At 39.6% G+C, this 27,000-nt stretch overlaps 2 protein-coding genes across 3 annotated transcripts; one reads left to right on the forward strand and one right to left on the reverse strand.

Annotated features, from left to right (window-relative positions):
- Window positions 1-4,831: 4,831 nt before the first annotated feature.
- Window positions 4,832-12,157, reverse strand: LOC136422973 (mannose-6-phosphate isomerase-like). The gene is made up of 8 exons (XM_066410940.1): window positions 12,107-12,157; window positions 11,304-11,431; window positions 10,429-10,629; window positions 9,761-9,902; window positions 8,819-9,004; window positions 7,949-8,116; window positions 7,312-7,520; window positions 4,832-6,573 (listed from the first exon to the last, which is right to left on the reverse strand). Exons 1-8 carry the CDS (start codon window positions 12,120-12,122, stop codon window positions 6,343-6,345), a joined length of 1,281 nt encoding a protein of 426 aa, XP_066267037.1. The 5' UTR covers window positions 12,123-12,157; the 3' UTR covers window positions 4,832-6,342.
- Window positions 12,158-12,380: 223 nt separating this feature from the next.
- Window positions 12,381-26,210, forward strand: LOC136423671 (ecto-NOX disulfide-thiol exchanger 2-like). Of its 2 annotated transcripts, none has more exons than XM_066411944.1 (13): window positions 12,381-12,713; window positions 14,429-14,590; window positions 15,147-15,328; window positions 15,764-15,899; window positions 16,491-16,697; window positions 17,287-17,520; window positions 17,995-18,207; window positions 19,858-19,964; window positions 21,122-21,248; window positions 21,704-21,873; window positions 24,277-24,357; window positions 24,787-24,946; window positions 25,531-26,210. In XM_066411944.1, the coding sequence occupies exons 1-13, from the start codon at window positions 12,605-12,607 to the stop codon at window positions 25,794-25,796; spliced, it is 2,154 nt and encodes a 717-aa protein (XP_066268041.1). In that variant the 5' UTR covers window positions 12,381-12,604; the 3' UTR covers window positions 25,797-26,210. The 2 variants fall into 2 exon arrangements, with proteins under 2 accessions (XP_066268041.1, XP_066268042.1); XM_066411945.1 differs by having other exon boundaries at window positions 21,725-21,873.
- The last annotated feature ends 790 nt before the right edge of the window (window positions 26,211-27,000 follow it).

Consider the following 27,000-nt stretch of genomic DNA (forward strand, 5'->3'; position numbering starts at 1 on the left):
AAACAATATCTCCATTTTTCATGGAGATAATTACTTACCTTGAATCTAATTCAGTTAACAAAGAGAAGGAATCATTTGTTAGAGGTTTTTACAGTTTAAGTGAAAACGTTCACCTGTCAATAACTATACTTTTTGATTTCTTGTTGATATAACACAGTAAAGTTGTTGAAATGACTTCTCTCTTCTCATCATTTGGCAAATAATGATTTTTTGAAGGCTATATATAAGCCGCACAAGAATACTTTTCTGGACACATTTAGGCCCGAAAATATGGACTAATACTCAGCCAAAGGGTGTTTATACGTGATGTCACGGTCGCTTAGGTGTTGCTTAGGTGAAATTATCAGAACATTCAGAATTTGCATGTGCATTTAATGACAACGGTTATTCTGGCTGTAATGATGTTGATTAAAATTTACCTGGGAAATTTCAGTTTTACTATCAAGTTGGACATCAAAAATAGTTAGTAGTTTATTTAATTTAGTAATGCAATGTGTGAACATAATATATTTTCCATCTTATAAACAGCAACATCATACAACTGATACTTTTACAATGCATTCTGCCATTATGTCATGATTATCATATGCATATGTGCAAACATGTATCAATATTAACTTTTCAAATATCATTCTTGAAGTTTCCGTTTTAAATGCAAGCCAGTTAGGTTATATTTCTGAAAACTTAGTCTACTTTCCAAACTGTTGTTCCAATACATGAAATGGTTACTTCACTACATTAAATATTACCAGTAACTATCAATAATATTACAAACTTACACAGTGGCAGAGTTGTCAAGTTCAATATGAAATCCACCAGACCATAACCTACATGTACAACCAACGTCATTCGATACCCTGCATTCGTTCTTCTGTTGAATTCTAAATTGCAAAACCCTGTGATTTTAATTTCCAGACATGAGTGAGATGTTTTGGGACTCCCAATTCCACTTTCGGCTTCTAAAACTGTCATAGAAATAGATTTTTCCTCCATCTTTTAATCCAACTCTTTCCCGAAGTATAGAGGATTATGCGTTGTTTAAATTTAATCAATAAGGCTGACTCTGCTACTTGGGCATTTCATTTGGCTTATGTGCAAATTTGCTTGACATTTTTAGAGAGTAATATAATTCATAAAGGCAATTGTGCAAAATTCTTAAACATCCGTCATTTACATGTAGTTTAAATTCTCTATCACAGGATTTCTAGCAATGATCTTTTCACGGGATTAGCCATCACAGGATTTTTAGCAAGGATTTTTTTTGCTATCATAGGATTTTTAGCCATCACATGATTTTTAGTCATCATAGTATTTTTAGCCATTACAGGATTTCTAGCAAGGATCTTTATCTATCACAGGATTAGTAATCACTGGATTTTTAGCAAGGATTTTTGAGCTATCACAGGATTTCTAGCTTTTAGTAAGGATTTTTAGCTATCACAGGATTTTTAGCCATCATCGATCACAGGATTTTTTAGCCATCACAAAATTTCTAGCAAGAATTTTGTATCTAACACTGTTTTAATTTTTAGAAATCACAGGCCTTTCAAATGTGCTATCACATGATTTTTAGCCATCACAGGATTTTTAGCCATCACAGGATTTTTAGCCATCACAAGATTTTTAGCCATCACAGGATCTTAGCCATCACAGGATTTTTAGCCATCACAGGATTTTTAGCCATCACAGGATTTTTAGCCATCACAGGATTTTTAGCAAGGATTTTTAACATCTATCACTGGATTTTTAGCCATCGGGGATTTCTAAATTTGCTATTACAGGATTTTTAGCTATCACAGGATTTTTAGCTATGACGGAAATAACTATCAAGAAGGACCTACATGTATGGCAGCAATCCTCATCAAGCTGAATTTTGTACCATACATCCAAGACTGAATCATAAAGGTACTCAAATTGCTGAGATAAACCAGAGTATATACGTATTTGTATGATGAATATGATAGAGCACTGAGGAAGCATTGTATCCATTACATTCTCAAACTCCAACTACACGTCAATCAATATCATCAACATCTCCTACATTTTGCAATGTCTCTCTGTACCAAATATAGGGACATCTTTCTCACTCATAAACCAATAAAATGTTTTACGATTACTACTTCACAGGAGTTTCCTGCATTGCGTTCATTATAATGTGCTATAGCCTACAGGGCATTGAACTACAGTCCGCTTGTTGCTCCGAATCCAACTTCAGCTCTCTTGCCAATTTAAAAGTAACGTCTACAGCATAAAATGATAAAGTAGGCAGCGGGTCCTTTTCAAAGAATCCAAGGTTAGCCTATTAGGCTTGCCCTGAGCAGAGGCATATGTGTAGGCTATGTCAGGTCCCAAGAACAGTGATTACTGGACATTCTTAACCTTTTTCTTTTTCTATGCCTTGGGCTGTGACCTTTAGCAGCAGGTTCTTATCATTCTGTTGGCAAGTGTCACTAAGGTGGCAATTTACACAGGTTTTAAATCTACCTGCAACCTGCTAAGGAATGTACTGTGTGGTACCAATCTTGGTGTGTTCACTAGGTTAGTCAATACTCAGTCTGGTTCTATTACCTTTGCCCAGAAGGTCATACATAGGTTTTCTGGTATGCATAATATTATGCGTCTGTCAGCACATTACAACTTGAAAAGGCCTGGGTGAAATGTCTTAATAATTGGTTTGTAATAGGAAGGTCTTGATGAGAACTTGAAATGATTAGATTTTGGGACCCCTAGCGGCTTGTTCTGGTACTGCAGTGGAACTTCAAGTTTTGGCATTAAGTGTTAAACACATGATAAGTCATGGTTTTAAAGATGTTTAGATGTTGGACATTTTCTAGCTAGATAAAGAAATATCACATGATGTTTTGATGTTCTCCCTAAACTCCTACTTCATACATTATGTACTTCAAATAAGAAAGCTTAAAACATCTTTTACTTTTAGAAAAGTGTATAAAAAATAGTCCTAGCTCATCCCCGGATGACTTTTTTCACCCCGGGAATCAGTCTGCATTTCTGCTTCAATGCTTCTTCTGAATTCCAAATAAGGCCGTCTCCCAGAGTATTGTTGTCGGGAGAATTTAGAATAGTCTGTGCCGCTTCCTGTGGACCGTCTTGTGACATCTGAGGCACCGCTGCATTCCAATTATGTTCAGGTGTACAGAGCGGAATACTAAAAAGAAGACGCAGTGACTCGCATCTTGCAAAAATGTGTCAAGAAGTTGGGAGACTTTCCTTTGGTGTAGTGAAGCATGCTATTTTGGTTGAGATCACAGTTTCTGAGATTTGGTACAAAATGTTGCATATTGCATTATGAGAAGGTTGCGTGAGCAACATATGACAGATGATGTTAACAAGGAACAAAATACAAAGCCAAAGGAATTCAATTTGCTGGTTCATGGATTAAAAAATATTCAAACTAGAAGATCAACATGAAAACAGATTCTGATGAGGTTTTAAAAGTCTTCAATTCATGGTCCAGTACGCTAAATTGCACACAGTCACTTTTAGGGAGAGAATATAGTCAGATCATGTGTGTGATTTTTCTGCCTAGTCCTTTGTTTTCAGCTTAAAGCTATAGACCTCTTGCTAACACGGATACTTCAATCCAAACACAACAACCACCTCAGGAACAAAGACTAAAACAAGACAATCCCATGATACTAATACAGTACTGCAATTTTGGTCAACTCTGTGAATGAATAAATTCATGTAACTTCCAATAGCCTCTGTCAGTATATAGGCCCCATTTTTCTTAAAGTTGGTTTTCTAACATTATAAAGTTAAGCTTTGGCAAGAGGAGAATTAGGATGAAACCAAATGTGGCTACCGGTATGACTATTATAATTATCAATCATAATATTTATAGTCTATATATTCACTGAAAATGTGTGCGTGTATCCCCTTACAGTCTGGATATACCAATCTAGCATTACGTTCATTATTCTTCGAACCATTACAAAATGAAAATGTGACATATCTTGTGCGCTGAGAAAACAGTGACTGTTATTGTAACATACTGATGCTGGTCACAAGCCAGTTCACGCATAGCTCAAGTAATCTACCACAGTTGAGTGGGTCACTTTAGCCTGTACACGCACTGCATGTATGCTAGATCTGATCACACAGCAGTGTTTAGATGGTCATGCCAAATAGAATACTGCCAGTGCCAAATAAGTGCCCAGACACTGTTGGGGGGTTTCCAGTATACCAGAGAGAAGTTGTAAAACTCTTGGGGTGTGATAATTTTCAAGTAAAAGCCTGAGTGGATTTTGGAACGAGAGGTCGCACAGTGGAGATTAACCCTAACCGGAATCCAACCCTAACCCTATATCAAATCCTAACCTTAACCCTAACGAAATATTCATCTGACCGTGAAGGTCTCACAGATGTTCATGACCCTTCTCCTCAAGCCCTCCCTATCCTCCATAGATTTGGGCAAGCTTTCCAGGGACTAGCACGAATCCTCACACAGTTGATGTATTACAAAACCCTAATGCTAACCCCAACCTAACATGACCCTAACCCCAACCTAACCCTAACCCCAACCTAACCCTAACCCAACCCTTAAACCACAGAGGCACAGTACCACAGTGGCGCAACACTGGGAGGTTGTAATTGGTACTGTAGGTCACTCGAACTATATCTGAGGTAATCTGAGATAACATTGGTCTTGTAGTTCACTAGCTGGGAAAGTATGCATATCAAAAAGTGAGTTACTTCAATGGGCCACATTCCTGTTTTTTCTTCAAGTGAAAATTTATATAGTTATATATAAATCTTCATATTTTCTTTTTCAATCCATGAAAAAAACTTTGTATAGTACATGAGCCAAATAATTGTTTACATGGTCCTTTTATTAAATTGATGGGTATTGAGGTATGGCTGTTATATTTTAAAAGCCACTTTCAAATCATTAGGCTAAGAACACTCACTATATGTGAACACTACCATTCATTCAACAGATCCATTTAAAAACAATGAATGGACAAAATATCCAAAAATATTGTACTTCTTGTACAATGCCCAAAAATTAGTGAGAGCAAAAGTGTAAAAGTTTGTATGAGGATTAAATCTGATATGATTATTCTGGATAACTTTGTTTCTTTAAATACAACACTGTCTTGATTCTTTAAAATCTAACAATGACACATCAATACAAAAACAGAAGTGAGCAATTCTTAAAATCCGCTAGAGTCTATGGCACAGTACTGGCAACTGTCATCCCACAACCTACGAAATTCACAGAATAATATTAGACTTAGTCTGACACATGTTTTTTTTTCACATTGAATTAAGGCATGGCATATGATTCTTGGAAATTCTGGCAGAGTTCCGAGAACTCCAATCAATTTGTTCAATTATCAACAGGCTAGACTAAGCAGATGTCATGTAAAGTTAACTCACTTTTAGGGAATATGGAAATTTATTGCAGCTTGTCTTATGTATAAAGACTGTTAGAAATGTACTTCATTCAATTCTGTGACACCTTCAGACATCTTTCTCAGTGATAACTGTTACAAGTTATTGCTTTCTAGCATGGTACTACACTATTAGCAGTACATACATGTAGCTATACATCTGACATACATGTACACAAATATATAGCACTTATATGATTCTCATGATAGTGTTTATTGAAAAGCCCCAGACCCTATATACGCTTAAAATGTATTGCTGGCTGCATGGCTTTACTTTTATAAGAGGCACTTACATATACGTTTAGATTTATGTCCTATTTATCAAAATTCACAGTGATTTTTCATGTATATACTACATGTATGTTAATGTATTTCATAAATCTGACATTTCCAAAAATCAACAACCTTCACAAAAAATATTTCATCATTCATTATGCATCTTGGGTCTTTTTTTCATAATTTATCATTACTTTGGCACAGGGGTCAACCCATCTTAGCAATAATATTTTTTTTCCAGTATGCAAAATCTGAGAGTTTTTTTGTCTCACCTGATAAATTTAATATGTTCCAAACCATAACCCCTCCTATGATCCCATAATCTAATACACATTAAAATATAAATTTCAACCAATGTTCATTCAAGCAGCTATCCCTACATTATGACTTTCCACAAATTTCTTTTTGATATTGTAAAATAATTCACCGATGCATACATGTATAATAATTATACTTTTGTCTAGCACCTGTGACTTGTTCTGTCATTCAATGGAATCTAGTTGCCACTGATTCACCAAAATCATGGTCATTTTGGAGGAAATCCTGGATTGTATTTTGTTAGCAGTAGCATGCAGCAAATCATGTTACGAGTCCTGTAATAGCTATGAGAAGGGTGGGTAGTTAAGTGCTGTGAATGGCACAACTGATTAAATCATTCTAGCGGACAAAAAGCTCGGAACATGAGCATGCCTTTAGACCTACAGGCGATGTTGACGCTCTGGTTGGCGGAGACGAACACCACACTCCCGCGGGAGAACTTGACCTTGTGTTCGGCGACCGATGGAGTGGTGCCCTCCCCCTCCCCTTCTACGGTCAGCACGATACTGGCACTGTCCACCGCTTCAAGGGTGTATGTACAGGGCTGGGCACAGTCAGAGGGAATCTGGGAGAACAGCATGACAAAACATGGCAATCAGAGACAGCAGACTTCACCCTCTTAACCACTTTGCTTTGCAACCCTTCCAAGATATACTTTTAGGCTAGCCCGAGGTGTCGCCAAAAATAACAGCATTAGCAATGTACGACAACACAGCATTGAGTATTGGTAATCACACTAACACAAGTGTAAACAAGTTCCATTGCAGTACTGTAGGAAGCGGCTACGATGCCCATTCTCGAACTTGACCTTTGTCTCCCCTACACCTACGCACCTACCAAATATCACAAAAATTCATCCGGATCCACATCTTCTCGAGTTATGCTGCTTACATTTATGAAGATTAGACATTCAGGTAGTAAGATAAGCCAAAAATAGTTACTCAAGCAACTGGATAAAACGTCTGACTGTTTCAAAATCTTATCCAGTTGCCTAAGTGACTATTTTTGGCTTATGCAGTGCTTACACTCCGCCATAGCAAAACCGAAAAAATAATCTTCTGGTAAAGAAAAAAGTCAGACAAACACATATTACTGTAAATCTTGGAATCTTTGCGGTGGTTTTATTTTCACGTTTTTCGCAGAGACCTCTTCACCTTGAATTGATGACTCCCTGAATATGTCTCCCAGCTGCATGACTATTGACAGTATATTGTACGACAAAATTGTTTTGAACACAAATTCTAAACACCTGGAAAACCTACTGCAAAAAAAGACATTGCAAAAGCACATGAATTTACAGTACCTGTATCTTAGCGACAGCAAAGTCAGGCACAGGTGGGTTGTATATGGAGACTGAGGAGTCTGTGGGGTGTTTCTGGCACTGGAAGATCTGCTGCAGTGGGCTGCTGGGGACGTACTCTAACATGTCGCACAGGGTGGAGACATCGATGTACTTCGGTGTGAGTCCCGCTCTCACCACGTTGTCTGAACATGCCATACATTCCATGCAATCTGAAAACACAACATAAAAGTTAAATCAAAAAGCAAGAGTTCTAAGAACAATCCATTATGTGAGATTATTTTGAATATAACTTGAAATGAACAAAAAGCCATTTCTTTTAAATTCCTTCAAAACTCTAACCGACATCTTGCCGCATGTACAAGAGTTCAATTTTTGGATTTCTAAAATCTTTGACAGTTGTCATACCGTCATGGGCTACTAGGTGGCGCAACTGAAAAGGGAACAAGTCAAAGACAATGCAACATTTAAAACATAATGTTCTTGTGTTTTAAAGAAAACAATTCTCCAGATATACCAACCCTTGTCAATGAATTTATCTGACTTCTCTTTGAAGCTGTAGTGCTATTGAAACCTGCTAGGTGGCACAACTGCAATGGACAACAACTAGTAGTCCTGCACATGTTCAGTTTTAACTCACCTCCTGACAGATATGCATGTGGCTTGTTTGGGCCCAGGAACATGGCTTCTCCGGGCTGCAGTCTCATGTGGTTGAGGAAGAAGATGACAAAACAGCCCACATCTCCAGGGAACTGGGAGTGGAGCCGCTGGAACAGCTCCTTACTACTGTCAGACATGGCAACATCACCTGCAGTAACATAGTACTAGTAGTATGAAGGACTCAGATATATATATTATGTATTATCCTGACTAAATCACGCTTGTAGTGCTATAGGCCTTCAACAGATCAGGCCCCTAGCTAGAGAAGGCCTAATCAGGCCCTCACAGTGAGAGATTGAGTAACACAGGCAAAGATACATGTATGTAGTACAATGCTTAACACTAAGGTATATACACAGATCAAATTTTCAATGACTACTGTCGCCTTCTTCAGGGTCAGTAATGACCAATCACTTCTGAACGTAAATTCGCAAGAGTTATAAACACATGACCTTATTGACATGTTCGGAAGTGATTAGTCATTACTGATCCTGAAGAAAGCAACAGTATTTATTGATGAAAATGTATATCCAAGGACATTATATATTACTTGAAGAAAGTTTAGCATTGTAGGATGAAAACTACCAACATAGATGAGCTTCCATGATACATGTTTGTATATGATTAATTCTCATCAAATATGGAATGTAAGGTCCTGATTTGCATGATTCATGATCATGACCATAACATTTAGTGGTCTCCTCTACCTGAATTACATACAATGTATATCATAACATAAGTATGAAAGATAGATCCTTTGACAGAAAATGATAATCTGATTCAGTGATTATGCAAATGAACATTAATTTGCATAAAGGCTGAAGAAAACCTTGATCCAGTGCTGTCTAACCTTGTTTGGCAAGCCTGTCTAGAAGTGAAGCCAGCTGTTTGGCTACTGTGTCCTTGTTGCAGGTCATGAGGGCAGTGAAACACCTCTGCATGGCCTGAGACACCTGGTCTGGCTGGCCGGAGGACTGGGCGGTCATCAGGACCTCTGCCGCCTCCAAACCTACAACAGCCTGGAACTCTGCAACACCTATAAGGAACAGTCACAATTATAGGTGGTTAGATATCAAGGTACTAAGTAATAAGACACGCAAGGTAACAGTTACTCAAGCAACTGGATAGATTTGGAAACGGTCAGACGTTTCAGGTAGCATCCACTACATGATTATGTCATTGACAGGTCACGATCATTAGGTGTTTAAAAATTTGTTTTTTCCTACAAGTTGTAGGGTAGAACTTCACCAAGCATAGCCGAACCTGTACAAGTGATCACCTCTACATAAGGACACCTGGCCAATGAACTATTATTTGGTGGTCGCTGACATAATTTTCCCCATTGATTTAAGTGTTAAGAATCGTGTCCACAAAGACCAGATCTTATAGGTGGACCTAAGAGGTCTTAGTGGTAGAAGAAACTTCATTGAATACACATACTGTGTAGCATTAAATAATGCTTAGAGTTAGATATACAAGGTTAGCAATTACAGAGCATTCAGTGTATTATAGTAGACTCTACCAGTCTCCACGGGTTGCTGGGAAAATAGTAGAAATTGGCCAAATAAAGTCAACTGCATGGTGGGAGTCGGCTATGGAGATACATGTAATGTTTGACCTTATCTCCATAGCCGACTCCCTTCATGCAGTTGACTTTATTTGGCCAATTTCTAGTATTTTCCCAGCGACCCGTGGAGACTGGTAGAGTCTAGCATTATAGCCAGACTTGTACATGTAACATTACATGTACAATGCCTTAGTACTAGTAGTAATAAAAAAGTAATGTTGGTACCTTTTAGGAATCCCACAATTTCTTCCAGTGGTCTGAACCCACAGAGACCTTCGAAGGGAGTGAGGGCAATGGCCATCTCAGGCTTGTGGTTAGGGTCGGGGTACTTGTCAGGACGAGCCGCATGCAGTTCTTCAGCATGTTGCTAGGAGGAGTAGGAAAATGGGAAATTCAGAACAACAAATGCTGGAACAGAGACATCAAAGATGGCAAACTTTAATTCATAGCTTTGTTCTTATTGCGCTGGGATCCTACGCTACTAGCAGTGCAACACAGAAATATAGCATTATCAGTGCTGCTGACAATGTATGGCAATGCTGTTTTGTATATATTGTGAACCACACACACACACAAATGAACACATACATTAACACAAACAAACACAGACATAAACACACACAGACACTCAAACACAAACTCACTATACATTCAGACACACACACACACACACAAACTCACTCCACATTCAGACACACACACACACACACTTACACACATACATTATGATTAACACAAATACACACAGACATTAACACAAAAACACACAGACACTCACACACAAACTCACTCTACATTCACACACGCACACACACACAAAGACACACACAGACACATACACACACACACACACACATACAAATTAACACAGACACATTCACACACACACTAACCTTAGCTGGGTGGGCCTGTATAGACAATGATGAGTTGACTGACAGAACCTTGAACAGAAAGGGCAGCTGCTTATCAAACTTATGCAGCACCTTCTCCCCCAGTGCAGTAGGGTTGTCCTGTACCCACTGAGCCAGGGATGTGTCAGGCATGCCGGGGGACACTATGGTACTGGGACCCTTAGGGTGGGTCCCCATCCATAACTGCAAGATAAAAAGAACATTGAAGGATCATCTAAGATTCTTATTCTAGAAAGTCACAGGAGGGTAACTAGAATCAGTTAGAATGCTTTTGCTGTGATGGTAGGGCTCATTAATGATTCAAAAGAATGAATATGGTCATCATAGTAAATTAGTATCATGTAGTAACAGAGAAGGTTGAAAATATAACTTAGATGACTTTATATACTTTTGCATTTTTACATCTTGGAAAGCAAGGTTTCAAAAGTTGACAAAAAGAAGAAAAGCAAGACTGAATTTTCTTTGTTCTTACTCCAACTTAGTAAAGTAGATTACTGTTAATCTTGAAATATCAATGGTATTACAGAGTTTCATTCTCCACTTTGAACTCATGATCTCTGATCTTGTCCTCAAACAGAAATCTGTATTTCCATTATGTTGCCACTATAAGCGCTTTCACACATTGGAGCACGCATGTGCACTGCAAATTCAGACAATGGTCGAGTTGATAGAACTGTTAACAAGCCAGGGGCCTTCACCTTTGACACTGCACATGAATACTTGAATGTGTGAAAACGCTTATTGTTTCTGCGCTTATTGTAACTGAAATATACCATGAGCTCTTTACTTTTGCTGCATCACAAAATTCAGGGGGGGGGGGGAACTTTGAATGAATTTACACTGCAGATATGACTGACCTCTGCATATGTGGCGTTGTTGTTGACAACAAAGTTGGGGTCGCTGCTGGCACTCAACTTAGCCACCTCGCTGTCAGACCCCACCTTCCCCCAGGCATACTGCTGCACTGCACACTTCAATGGAAACACTAAGGGGGAGGGGGTATATCAGTATCATTCAAGGCAACCTGCTTGTTCAAGGTTAATGTTAGCATAGTGGTTATTACAAAAGTACCAGTAGTCCTGAGTCTTGCTTTCCTATAATAGTATATCAGTTCTTAGAAACATTTCACTGTACAAATATCTTTTCAAAATGATTGGGGAGCATGAAAATTATAAGAAAATAGCATTGTTTCTCCTTCCAACTGTAGAAAAGAGGGCTAAACACAAGATGGTTGGGATAGGTCCATAGACATAGTTATTGAGCTAAACAAAACTTTTTAAACTTTTAATTTTTATTTATGGAAAAGTCGTGAAAACGGACATCCACCCAAACATTTTAAAACTTCAATCACATCGTATCCATATTTAACTTTTAGTTCAGCTCAAGAATCTAAACAGATCATCTTTAGCTGACCTTGAGCTTTGCTCGCTGACTACTTTCCAAAGGTCGAATCAATCAACACGACGTGCGAGTTTCCATGATGTCCACGCCCCCCTCCCCACAAGTGCTCCTAAACTTTGTAGATATGGCTAGCTCTAGTCTATCGTAGGTCTTGTTTCTTTTGTCTGTTTAAAACTTTCATTCAGTTACGACATTCCCACTTTTACAATGACGTAGAAAATTGAGGAAGAGAAGTGCAGTAAGAGAAACAAAACCTCACCAAGAGCACTCGACATTTTTTCTGTCCCGCCGTATTTTTGAACTTTGACCGGGTAAGTCTATTTTTACAAAGGGGGCAGAAACTGTTGATTTAAAACCATTACCATACTCCGATAATACCAATGAAAATGGATGTAAAAGCTGTGGTATATTAATAATTTTTATACTTTTTGTTGTATCTTTCTAGTAGAATCTTATAAATTTCAACGTTAATCAGCAAAATTATAATCCTCGTTGTCGACACCCTCGGTCAGAATATAACAACCCATGTTCCCATTACGCCTTGCAAAAGTGGAACCATCGTGTGAAGACATCTCTTCTGTCGTTTGGCGACAAAGTTTGCGTTTATTTGAGCTCGTAAATCGCTATGCAATGCTTTAACCGATAGATAAACTACGTACTGTACACTTTCTTACCAACATTCCGCTTTTCTGAGGAAAGTGAAGAGTTATTTCGCTGAGGAAAGTTGGGAAAGTGTCGTCTGATTTGTGAGAAGAAGATGGCGGCCCCTCCTCCCATGGCGCCGTTCAACATGAACCAGGTTCAGTTCAGACCGCCTATGGACAACATGGGGAACGTACCCATCCAAAACGTAGGGATGGGGCCAGGTAATGACTTTTAGCTGTGTTATAGAAGGTTTCTTACTGGTGCATTTTCATTCTTTTGATAGACACCGCAGGCTTGGAAAAATAATTATTTCAGCCTCTGGATCTCTTTGTTTGAACATGTTCCATACTGAACCAATTACTAGTATACTAGGTCATGCATGGGTAGTATACATCAATCAATAACACCCTAGTACCATTGGGTTTCCTGCAAAAATAAGCAACTCTAATGGCTGCAAATTTAATAAAGAAACTTTCTGGAGATGATATGCAAAATCTATTGCAACCATACTTGTTCTTCATCATGATCAGTCCATAAAAAAATGTCCCCCAAAATTATCTGACAGGCAATTATAACAGCAAGGAGTTTTGAATTATCAGACTAAACAGCAACTATCCACAAGAAGCCCTTTTGCTCGGACGAGGAAACCATGCCTACCCTAGCCTATCAGTACAGTCTGTAATACATACACCTTTCACCTAGAAAAGAAACGTGGCTCAAGAGCAAATCCTTTTTGTATCAGGTCAGAATGATTAAAGGGAATTTATGGTCGACTGAAATAAACGCATCTGGACCAAGTTTTACAAATTTGAATCAGACTCTTTTAGAGTGCACGTTTCGAGTAATTCTGGATGAAGACCTGTACAATGTACTCTGAAGGACCATAAGTCCAAATGCTGTGAGAAATAAGAAGTGAAGTTTGCAACACCAGTTTCGGAATTTTACACCACAGTGTTTTACTTTTACAAATTACAGCACCTTTAAATATACTAATCTGGGTATGGATAATTATCAAGCCAGCAAAATTGCAGGTTTCTACCTTTTCCACCAGCAATTTTGGGTTGGTATTTGCATGTAAATTATACTTGGAAGTATGTAATTTACACCCTGAGACATTTTGATTGAAAAAATATTATCCCGGTGACAGAACAAAATTTTTAACCTATGATGCAATCCATCAAGGGCTGAAAAATTGCTGAGATGATTTTTTGTGTAGATGAATGATGTATGTGACATACCCCAACCTCATGGCACAAGAGGTAATGCAACCCAGCTGCTTGGCCACCTTGATCAGATTCCATAGATCTGTGGGCTGGAGTTTGATCCTAGGTCAGCCCCAACTCAGACATGTTGTAAGGGATTACATTGATCATTTTGGATAGTGATATGAATGAAGCCTGTGCCCATGTGTATGAAGGAACGCCAGTCATATCCCTCAAGCATCAAATCTCTGAGTCTTAACATCAAAGGACCCAACACACTTATCAAGAAGAGTAGGGGCGACCCGGCAGGGTGCAAAATACTTTGACACTGACTTTTTGTGAGCTTCCAGGGCGCCTCTGATTGAGATCTTTGGCTCAAAATACAAGCTTGCACACAGCGCTACCTGGCTTTTGAATTAACTTGCGCCAACCGAAATATTGTTGCGCTGCGCAACGCGCAACCGGGTATTTTGCAGCCTTCCAGGTCTGGTGAGCTGTAGCAAAGCCTCATAGCTACTAGTAAGGAAAAAGCAACATGCTTCGTTCTCGTCTTTTTTTTTAATGTGTTATAGTACATGTACGTTTATACCTATCATATCACTCTCAACCAAAGCTATACATCTACTAGTACATGTAACGACATGTATATGTTGGTTACACACATGCAGAAGATCTGAAACATGAGACATGAAGTGATCATGATGTACCTTTTGGTATCTCTGTTCTTTACTTAGATCCAGCCCACAACAATGAACCCCTACAATTCAACAGCAGCAAAGGTAAACCTCCCCAACCCTCCACCTCACCACCCATGGAGGATAGAGATCTCAGGCCACAGAAGAAAGGGAAGAAAGGCAATGGACAACTGGGAAACATGGTGCCAGTACAGGGGGGAGGTAGGTTAATTTTCCCCACTTTGTACAGGTTTTGTGAATAGTACTATGAAATGATAGAAGTTATCTGATTTATCAGCCCCATGACATGTACATATATCACTAATCTCAGTTAGAGCGCTTTTCAGTTTAACTGTTACATGTATATTGTGATTTGTTTCTGCTACAAACTACAAAGATGGTGGAACTGCAATTGTATACATTACTAGTATACGTACATGGTATTCACACTGACATAGCCACTGTCACCAGTTGTATACATGTCCTAGTAGCTACATTTACATTTTACATACAGATTTTGATATTTTTGCAGTGGTTTGTTTTCGCGGTGACAGCGATTTTGTGTTTTTGATGTATTTCAACTGTGCTACACTATTATTTCAACCGAGAAGTCAAAACAATGCAAAAAAAATCCTTTCCCCGCCTACCATGGAATTAATTCCCTGCAAAAATAAATGAATGTACAGTATCAAAGATTTTAAGCTACATGTAACATACATTTGTAGATTTGCATCAAATCTGCATCTGACTCTCTTATGCATTTTTTTCTGGTACACAGAGATGATGGGAACAGTTGGCCAACTGGACCCAAACCAACTGAACATCAGTATGATGGGACAGGGCATGTTAGGAGACTGGAACCAGACTGCTTGGGGCATGGGCATGTTGTCTAGCCCTACATCAGGGGGACCTGGTGGGAACATGGGGCAGGCTGGCATGGACCCAAACATCATGACTGAGGTTTGTTTGCACTGATTTTAACCCACTATTTACTAAGGTTGCCTCCAGTAATTAAATTTGTATCAGTAAATAAACAGTAAGGAAAGGGTTATAAGTTTTTTGCAATATCTTGATGTTTTTACTTCATTACTACCGGTAGTACAACATATCTAAAGTCCTAGCAACTATGTCGTGAAACTTGCAAATGCTTCTTCGTTTCATACTGGTTTTATCACAAATGGACCAGATACATGTACTCCAATATAAATGTTTTTACTGAAAAATGTGCATGTAAATCAAGTTTATATTTCTTCAAGCACTAGTATATATGTTTGGGTGCATGAGTGAGTAAGTTGTTCTATATCTTGTACTTAAATTGTAGGCCAAAGTGTCCTTTTGACACTAGTACTGGTTGACAAGATAAGCTACTTATCCAATTTTTCTGTTTGCCTGTAGGGGATGAACCAGTTTGGAATGATGGATCCTCAGTTTGCTGGCTTCATGGGGGGTATGATGCCCCCACCCCCACCTCCCGATCTACAGAGGGAGATTATCGAGCTCAAGAGTTGTACCTTATTCCCACCCATGCCAGGTAATACTAATAGGGCACTTAGCCCTATAGTATATGTACAGATACAATGTAGGTGTAGTCCATATATATATATCTAGATGTCTTAAATGAGTGTGCCAGTCCCCTTATAACTTTTGTGAGTACTGTCAGTAGTTTTATTCCTTTCATTTAACACAGGAAATACTTGTAACCAGTACATTTTGAAATGCAGTAAAATCTAAGCTTGAAGAATATTCGTGTAACAGTAAAATCTAACTAATTAAACCAAAGTAGAGATGATTCTATCTACAACTTACAAGCTTTGAAGAGATATTGTTAAGATATACATGGATGTATTTAATATGTAGAATTCTTATGACTACAGTCAAACCTGTACAAGTGACGACCTCAACATAAGGACAACCAGAACAATGTGACCCCTTGGTCACTTTGATAATTTTTCCCTTTGACACAAGCATTCAGAATCCTATCTACATGTATACATGTAGCTGCATTGCCACTTATCTACATACATGTAGACCAGGTTTTATTGGCATATTTTATAAGCAGTCTTCTTGCCAATGGGCAGTTTTGACTGTATCTATGTTGCTAATATTTTTCATTTCTCAAAAGGCATGCCGCCACCGACGTGCCGGGAGCGCCCGCCAGGCTGTCGGACGGTGTTTGTCGGAGGCATGCCGGAGAGCATGACGGAGGACATCATCCAGGAGGTGTTTGAGCGCTGCGGCGGCATCATCAGTATCCGCATGAGCAAACGGAACTTTTGCCATATCCGATTTGATGACCAATCATGTGTGGACATGGCAATCGCTTTATCAGGTAATGTTATATTGTTGCTTATATTAATTCCATGTTATAGTTTTCCTTCTCTCATTCCTTCTTTCTCTACTTCCTTTGCCACTTTTTTGTAGGCAAAGAAATAGAATTACAAAGTATGACTGTGAGAGTCCTGTACAGCATATTTAACAATATTGATGTTATGGTGTTGCTTATCTTTTTTCAAATTCCATGTTATAATATTTTTCTTCTTTCATTCCTTCTTTCTCTAGTTCTTTGCCACATTCTCTCTCTTACAAAGTATGATTGTAAGGGGTGTGGTAGCTGGTCTCCATTCCAATGGTGTCCCTTACAACTTTCAAGAGTTTGTTAGGATAGCATCTGATGTTATTTGTACTCTCAAACCCAAGGAAAGAAACAGGAGCCGAGCTACATTTGAGGATGCTTGTATTCTCTCTCTCTCCTCTCCTCTCTTTAAGACTGAGTACAAAAAAATATGCGAGCCATAGCGAAGCCGCATTGCACTACTCGCTAACAATAAAGCATCATGCTTCGTCCTCAGCTTGAGGTTCGACCACTTAACCTTATATATTACGTTCTAATCTACTATTTATAATCCATTCTTTATCAGGTTATAGAATCCGGCTAGGCCAGAGCAGCGACCCAATGAACATGGGCCGTCTCCACGTGGACTACGCCCAGGCCCGTGACGACCAGTACGAGTGGGAGTGTATCCAGCGCCGCATGCAGCGGGAGGAGCGCCACAGACGCAGGGTGGAGGAGATGAGGATGAGGCCCCCCTCCCCTCCTCCCGTTACGCACTTTTCAGACCACGAGTGCCAGATTCTTGCTGACAAGCTGAAAGGTAATATCTCTAAACGGTAAAAATTTACAAGGAGCCAGCCTGCTTATTATGTATTGTGAGCCCAGACATTACAAAACAGGTCTCAAAATACTAGGTGCACACATGTAAGCACTTTGTGTACCCAAAATTGGAGCTGTTCACCTAGTTGTTGACTGTGAATGTATACAAAAATGTAGATATTTGTGTAGGATATATACATTATATGTTACAAAAAATATCAAAATCTTTAAAGTTTGTTGTAAATATGTTGATCAAGTTATCATGCAAAACATACAAGTATGACTAAAAAGACAACAAAACACGCAAATGTAAAAGATAATCAATGAAATTTCTTGAGTGCTCTATCAAATCTGCAGTGAGGTCGCCAACGTGCCATAGCTTCAGTGAGATACAAACTTACGGTGCACCTTTGCAACTATTCTCAATAATGAATTCCGAGCCCTGTAAAACATGGTTTACTGTTCTACTTTCCAGCTGATGACACATTCTCGCCAGCAACCCAACAACTCATCACATGGCTGGAGCGAGGTGACTGCAACAAACGCACCGCCAACAACTTCTACAGCATGATCCAGTCAGTCAACAGCCACGTACGCCGCCTGATGAACGAGCGCCAACAGTACGACGAAGAGTTCCAGAACGCCCACAGGGTCCACAAGGGGCGCCTCACGGGCCTCCTGCTACAATGTAAGTGCTCGCTACGTTGTTTTCGAAGGGCTCAAAGGACGGTGGTTTATCAGCTATGGACATAGCCTGCAACATCTGGTAACAGTTGAGATTTTTGCTTTGTGGTACATCTGTTCAGCCCGTAGGTTGTTGTGAAGTCAAGCCGACATCTCGTGAAATCTTGAGCTGTTTTGATGCACATATTGGCTTCAAAGAGGATGTTTCAGTTGGTAGAAGTGGTATGGTGGTACATGTATGTGAGTATGGCAGTGTGAGTGGGACAAACTTGTCAGGTTGATATGTATTTATGTGATGAATATCAGTTGCTAGCCAACACAGACAGCAATGGTCAGTTCATTCTTAAACTCTGCTGCTGATTCTGTGCTAGCTTTGGGAAGACCATGGAGAGATACTGGACTTCCAATGCTGGAAGAGCTGTCTCACCAAGCAGGGAATTTACAGTAGTTACGGGAAGGATTGCTGAAAATCACTGCTAGTGTACTTTGATTCATACACTGTACAAATGTACCTTACTTTATAAAGCTCGACAAAGAACGGAGAGAAAAAAAAGATTTGCGAAGAAAAATGCTGTACATCCCTGTATTGGAGTACTAAATGCTCAAAGAATAATTTGAAAATACAAGACAAAATCTATGTGCTATGATATTCTCACAGAATATTAATTTTGTTAAGGATGTCCCTGCTGCTTAACTGGTTCAAATCCTGGGACAGTTTGGACTGCACCTTTCCTTGTGAAAATATACCCTGCTACTGAAACGGCAAGGAAACTTGCTGCCCTAGGTGTCTCTAGGCTCTAAAAGGTGAACATTGTACGGGTGTGAAACAAGGTACACTTCCTTAGCAGTGCCATCTTGTGGGAGCAGTGACAACTGCAGACTGGGTTTGTAACTCATAAAGAGATCTTCCACACAGAAACTGACTGATGGGCACCCGAGGTCGCACATACACCAAGACTGGTAAACAATCCCCCATTCTATGGCTGTCTCTGCCACACTTCTAAGTTCTAACTTAATGCCATTGATTTGGTAGAGCAGCGAAATCAGCTGGTGACATCGTGACGATATACGAAGTACGTTTCAGGAGGTAAAAGAAAACCAATACTCTGGAAGCCTGTGCAACTCACATCTTCATTTCATCTTCCATCTGTAAGTCCTTTTTATTTTTGCGGGGATTATTTAATTCCTCAGTAGAAGACCTTTTTTTAGTGGAAAGAAGTTTTTTCAGTGTTGGAAGTTCACGATCAAAACAAAACCACACAACAAACACCAAAAATTCACATTCATAGTGTCATAAATCGAAAAAATAAACCTCAAAAAAAAAAACTGGATATTTCAAGATTTAAAGGGATTTTTTGTTTAATGTACATGTAAAGCTGTGATCATGATTCGAGGATGTGAATTGCCTAGCTTCTATGTCCAATGTGTGCATGTGTGTGTGTGTGAAAGTGGGACAGGCACAGAAAATTGTAAAGAAGCATTTTGTTGCAGCACCATGTGTAGGTATGTGCTCAGGTCTTTTCCAGACAACGGGAAGTCTTGATGCAGACTTCTTTGTTTTGGAGGTCAAGTCTTTTCAGAGGACTCAGGATCAGCAAAAGAGTGCATCCCACGCAGCTCCACTATAACCCTTTTCTTCTAATTCCTACTCAAGTTGATCAGATAGAGAAAGTGTTTGCTGCGTCCACTAAGCAGCGGGCTTGGGATCATTTCTCCAAGGCTCAGAGGAAGAACGTAGAGATGTGGAAGAAGCAAGCTGAGGTGAGTGGAGCAGGGTTGAATCTGTGCACTACCACAGCGTGATACAAGACTTGTTATCCCCCAATACACCTCTTTCTTTCCTCGCTTTCTTTTGAAGGTTTCATCTTACAAATGAAAACGGGCCGCCTTTCGATAGAGGTCTTTGCTCGTCACAAAAACCTTCCGTTTATTTGGATCCTAACAGTTGAATTCTCTTCCAAAAAGGAAAGTCGTGTCAAATGTGGTAGTGCATTGGTGCAGAATTGTTATGTTTATTCCAAAATCAGAAAGGCTTCAATCAACAGTAAAATTCCTTGTTTAAGGTTCACACAAAACATTGAAGCCTTGTGGGGAATTTTTTCTTGATAATGGCAAAAGCTGCACTGTTGATGTAAATAGTCTAAAGAAAAAGGAATTTTACTGATGTAGCCATATAGAAAAGCTTTGGTTGAAATCTGATAATCTTACAATTACAAATAGTCAATGACATACAAATCTGGAAATATTTAGTGGTCTGTGATATTTGTCTTTATGCGTAAGTGTAGTTGCCATCAACAACATGCCCATACCATAGCATGTAGCGTTAGAAGAAGTCAACAAAAGGTAAGTGCCAGAAACTCTATCGTCGCAGAAGTGCAGGTAAGTTAAAAGCAAAGCAGATTCTCTACATTAAGTCATGGTCCTTTAGGAGTAAGGCAGGCCAAGCCCTGAAGATGCCATATTGCAGATTAATGGCTGCTGATTTTCGCATCTGGTAACAAACTCTTTGGTTCCTTTAATATTTTATGAAGCATCGTGTCCATTTGTATCTCTCTGTTGCTTAAAGTTTAATTGTATGTGAAATGCCCAGTAGTCAAAGTAATTTTGTTTGGACAAACTTTGAAGGGCTCTGGCTCTTTTTTTAGGGAATATTCCTATCAATCTTATATGGACTTTTTTTCTGGATTTCTAGATGCATTTGTTGTGTACAGCTATGACAGCTTAGCGTCTTTTACTATCATCACAGTTTCTTTCATGCCACTTTTGTCTGTTTTATCATTTAAAACCTTGATGAAAGTGGCAGGACATGCACTAACACAAGCAAGCTTCAAAAGCTGCTTGTTCAAATATCTTGGGGGACTGCACTTCTTTTGACAACTGCTAGGTGGCGCTTGCTGACATGAATGTGTGCTCTGTAGGAAATCCGCACCACCCAGCAGGAAGAGATGATGAGTGACAGGAAGGAGGAAGACATGGAGCTGTCTGACAACGAGGACGAGTCTGGCGGCATGATGATGAAACGGAGAAAGGTTGAGACCGGCACATGTAGGTATTCCTCATGAATTATTCCAGTGATATACATGTATGTTGAAAAACTTGGAAAGTCTGGATGAAACAGGCAACAATACAAATCCAGAAAGACACTCTAAATCCGGAAAACTTAAATTCTTTTCGGGAAGGCAATAACATCATCATTCTGATAGAAATCATGATGGAGAATACCAATTACCCAAACGGAAACATTATAATTATTGTAGACATTGATTTATTTGGTCAATGTACTTACTATGTATGATTATAGAAAAAATTGACGTTTTCTGGATTTAAAGGGTTTTCTGTACTTGGAGTGTTCTATTATGAATTAATGTAAAAGTTCAATAATTTACATGCTGAAAGTTTTAGGTATTTTTCCCAGAGTCAGAAGTGCCAGAGGTTGAAGACTGTGGGCCCAAAGTCTGTTGGTTTGTTCAATCTCTCCTCATGTTGAATCCCTGCATTAGTCTTTTCCTATTTCCCACAAGCCCTGAAGGAAGAGAACGACAGTCTGAAGTGCCAGGTGGAGGCCTACAAGAACGAGCTGGAGGTGGTGAAGTCTGAGGCACAGTACAGTCTGTCGGAGAGGGACAAACAGATCCAACAGCTGCAGATGGCTCTACAGGGCATGCAACAGGTACAGGGTGTGTGTGTGTGTGTGTGTGTGTGTGTGTGTGTGTGTGTGTGTGTCTGTGTGTGTGTGTGTGTGTGTGTGTCTGTATGTGTGTGTGTGTGTGTCTGTGTCTGTGTGTGTGTCTGTGTGTGTGTCTGTCTGTGTGCAGTCTGTCTGAGAGGGACAAACAGATTCAACAGCTACAGATGGCTCTACAGGGCATACAACAGGTACAGGGTGTGTGTGTGTGTGTGTGTGTGTGCGTGTGCGTGTGTGTGCTACAGATGGCTCTATAGGGCATGCAACAGGTACAGGGTGTGTGTGTGTGTGTGTCTGTGTGTGTGTGTGTGTGTGTGTCTGTGTGTGTGTGTGTGTGTGTGTGTGTCTGTGTGTGTGTGTGTGTCTGTGTGTGTGTGTGTGTGTGTCTGTGTGTGTGTGTGTGTGTGTGTGTCTCAGGGCTCTAGCCAGCGCCAGTTTTGCCGTAAATTTACGGAACTTTGCTGCGTGTTACGGAAAAAAATCAAGACCAATCCGTAAACCTTGACGGAAAAAATCGGGAGAAAAGATATAGACAGGGCTTGAACTTTTGCAAAGATCTCCAGAAAAGAAGCGGAAGTTTGAAGCGAGGTCGATTCAGGCCATTTCTATCTTCCGCCGGCGGCAGGTGACAACCCCAAGGTGGCTTTATAGGTAGGTGACAAACGGAGGCGCGGAGGTTGCCAGTGGTTCGTGGGCCGAGAGAAAATCAGCATCGTGTGCCCCCCTCCCCACTACTTGTGCCCCACTACAATTCTGGCCGGTCGCATCGGGCTGACGTTTTTCGGCTGTTTTCCCCGGTTCACCGCTAGTTATAGCCACACAAAAAATACTCCGGTAGTTACCAGGCTTTCTGTATTTTTTTGGTAAACATTGTTAAAGTTTACGCCGAGTTACACGCACTCTTCCCGCGAAAACTGGTGTTGATAGTTTTAGACCTCAGAATCAGATATCATCTACCAATAACAGCGTTCGTTCACGCCGCGTCACGGAAAATCGACCAATGACATACAAGTCTCGCGGTTCACGAGAGGCGCGAATCCGCGAGGTTTTATCAGAAATTGATATTTGGTGCGAAGATGGGGCTTGAATCGACGAATTTTGATCAAATCAAGTGGAAGTTACCGGAGAAATCGACCATGGAAAACACGGAAGGAAAATATTGAACGTCTTTAGGGCGTTCTGTCCAAAGTAGGGTGTCTCATTTCCTACTATATTTAGTACAGGGCGCAAACGGGACCGGTACGACGCGTCGACCGGTGTTGAAAATGTTTTATTTCTGCCGACTTGAATTCACGTGTATATTTGTCAAATAAATAAGAAAGTTTTGTGGTGCTAAATTTCATTTATTTGCCGATTGTATACAACGAAGGCCCAATTAATTTTTCACCCAAACTTGCCCCTCAAAATGCTGGAGATAGCGTTTCAGAGGGTCTAGATTTAAAAATTTCCCGGGGGGGAATACCCCCGGACCCCCCTAGAATTGTCGCGCCTACGGCGCTCGCTATGTTAGGTTTGTACAAAATTTTAGGGCTTACGGGATAAAATTTCAGGCTGGCTAGAGCCCTGGTGTGTCTGTGTCTGTGTGTGTGTCTGTGTGTGTGTCTGTCTGTGTGCAGTCTGTCTGAGAGGGACAAACAGATTCAACAGCTACAGATGGCTCTACAGGGCATACAACAGGTACAGGGTGTGTGTGTGTGTGTGTGTGTGTGCGTGTGCGTGTGTGTGCTACAGATGGCTCTATAGGGCATGCAACAGGTACAGGGTGTGGGGTGGTGGGATGACTGGCTGGGTGGATGAGTTAGAGAATGGATGAGTGGGTGATGGATGGGTGGGTTGGTTGCTGGGTGTGTTTGAGTGAGCAAGTGGGTGAGTGAGTGAGTGAGTGGGCGAGTGAATAAGAGTGAGTAAATGAGTCATTGAGTGAGCAAGGGAGTGAGTGAGTGCTTCAGTGGAATGGATGGATGGGTTTGTGTAAGGATGAATGAATGAATGAATGAATTATTAAGGGAATAAGCAAACAGGAAGAAGGAAGAAGTGAATGAATAAGTCAATAAAAAGATGAATGAAAAAGTACATGTATTGAAATCAAAATATCCCCCATATAAAACACTGTGCAGCACATGATGAATCATTTACCACAGACATTTGAATCCTGAACTTTTCTGATGTCATATTTAATCTGATGCTGCATATAGAATTTTTATCTTTCAAACTAATACTACCGAAATAAATGTAGATAGTAGACAGACCTGTTATATTGTAGGACAAATATTAGAGCCATTGTGTTACTTCAAAGTTAGTAGTTGGTCATAGTCAGTCATCATGGACAAAAAAGTATTTCCATGTAATATTGCCAGATTGTAACCGTTGACCTCTTTGGTTGCCTAGCAACTGATTGCTGCCAGGACAGAGATGCAAGTGAAGAGAGATGAAGAAGAGAAGAAGGAGGAGGAAGAAACTAAAGCTGAGGTTAGTATAGGGTTTTATTATACTGGGAGAAATTGTTGTTATCTTCAGAATAAGTTATTTGTTAACTGATTAATATTTATGCAGCACATGATGAATCATTACTGCAGACATTTGAATCCTGAACTTTTCTGATGTCACATTATATCTGATGCTGCACTCATTTTGATATTCTTAACTCTTAGCTCTTGAATAATTAAAAATGGACTCATAAAGCAAACATCTTTGCCTATTGGGCTTTATAAGGTCAGGGTACTCTTAGTACCTTTTACTATTATAGTAGAAAAAGCCTTCTAAGTAAGAGTGGGGCATGTTTTAGGTTATACATGTAAACAGCAGATGGCTGCCAACACATTTAATTAACCTCTGTAGCTTTGATTGGTTGGTTGATTGATTGATTGGTTTAAAGGATGCACCTTTTTGTCCCTGCAGCCACCGAAACCGTCAGCTCTGATGCAGTGGCTGAAATCAGCCAATAAGGACAAGGCTTCCTTTGCCGGGGTCCCTGATCCTGACAAGTCTCCAAAGAAGGAGAAAGACTCCAAAGTCAAGAAACCTGCCGTGCTGGATCAGGAACAGGCACTGCTTGTTGGTGAGTTCTCATTTTGTTGCAGTTTACTTTTGTCATTTGGTACATTGTGCAGCATGTGATGAATCATTTACTGCAGACATTTGAATCCTGAACTGTTCTGATGTCACTTTATATCTGATGCTGCGAAAAACACCCATCTATCTTTCCAACTAACGCAACAGGCATCATTGTGGGATAAAGACATACATGTACCAATTGTGATGTACCAGTAGTTTCAGAGTAATATTTCAAACTTATAGTTGGCCTTGGTCATTATGGACAAAAGCTTTTCTTACGTAGAACACTTACTGTAGTCTCCTTGGTAGTCTCTTGAATACTCAAAAAGTAATGCAAGCTGCAAGTGGTTTCATAACAATTCCATTTTTTCATTGAAGGAGCTGAAATTTGGCACAAAGATAAAAGTACATATCCTCTTGAGACTGAAATAGCTCAATTTGTTGTTCAAATTTTTATGAGTGGCTGAGTTGATTTCAAGATGACCACACCATTATATTTACTTTTTGACTTCCCCTCGTTCTTAATATCTGTTCTTAAGACTTGTTGGGATTATTTTATCATACCTTTTTCCTCTGTTTGTATCCTAGGAGTGCTGTCTTCATTCCTACATGTCCATCCGTTTGGAGCCTCCGTGGAGTACATGTGGTCGTACCTCCAGAGACTGGAGCTCACTGTCTCACCAGCTGAACTTGAGGAGCTGCTCATCTCTCTTCCACGGTGCTTCTGCCAGGAGCTCTTCGGAATCGGCGCCACGTTGGAAAAAAGATGGAAATTTACCGGCTTCGAGAAACGTCCGCCAACACCAAAAGTGGTGGAGGAAGAGGAAAAAAACACCCAAAAGGAAGCAGAGTGACTTTGAAGCTCAACTGTCTGTTTTTGTGTTGTTAAGACTCCAAGAGTCTTGCATTTATTCCATGCATATACTGTATGTAGACAATTTTGTTCAGCATTAATGTGATATAAAAAGAGGCAATAGATAAACCTGTGGAGCTTCTGCCAAGGTATACGTGTAGACATTCACTGCCAAGATGTGTAAAGGACTTAGTTTTCAAGCAAAATGGAACGTTATGATTGTATATTATTATTAAGTCATGCTTTGAGTGTCGATGGGTGAAGGAATTCTAGAAAGGTTATCATTATGATAGGTTTTTCTCTGCAATTCGAACATGTACATAGAAAATCATTCACAAGGAAATTTAGATTATTAATTTTTTTGCAACAGCTTATGTATGACTATATTAAACTGCATATCTTGCATCTATTGAAATTTGGTACGTACTTTATTGTATGGTGGTGATCGCAATATTATCAATGATAATTCTCTTCTTTCTTCATAGCAAAGTTAATACAATGTATTCCATTCATACTGTCAACAACTCAATTTGGATCCCTTTATTTCTGTACCACTTTAAAACTGGTAATCAACGTGTTTAATTTAAAACAAGTTGGACAGTTGGTTTGCATTATTTGAGTTCTTCAAGTGACAGCTTAAAGGAGTCCTAAACTCCTAATTTTCCACTAGATTATGTATCAATGAATACATAATCAGCCAATTTTTTTACAGAATTTTGCTTCTGGTGAATTACACAAGGTGTGTTTTTTAAAACAATCTGATACTCTCTAAACCCTTGCAGACCCTTCCCATGTATTCCCTATTTGTTAACAAATATCTTTAATGGTGAGTATTTTTGGCATAGATGAGGGGGGCTAAGCACAATAAGAAGGCCAATTGTTAATAAGATATAAAAGAACACAAAGCAAGACAAGTTTTTCTTCACCACCCTGACATTCTTTTTATAATCTAACTTTGGTCAGGCCTTGTCAGGCACATTGTAATAAGCCATAGGCTGAGGTTGTTTAATTCAATTAGAAAATAGAGGGTCACCTGGGGAATTCGGTAGAATAATTCGGTAGAATGCTTTTTGATGCGCATTGGACTAGTGGGTACTTTATCGTATACTGTAAAAATTATTCATTTTTACTACCTAATATTATAGTCTATTGGAAAATAACTCACCCCTCTGGACTTTAGGACTCCTTTAGGCCATCAAATCATT

The sequence above is a fragment of the Branchiostoma lanceolatum genome, chromosome 17, assembly GCF_035083965.1.
Source record: "Branchiostoma lanceolatum isolate klBraLanc5 chromosome 17, klBraLanc5.hap2, whole genome shotgun sequence".
NCBI classification, from domain to species: Eukaryota; Metazoa; Chordata; class Leptocardii; order Amphioxiformes; family Branchiostomatidae; genus Branchiostoma; species Branchiostoma lanceolatum.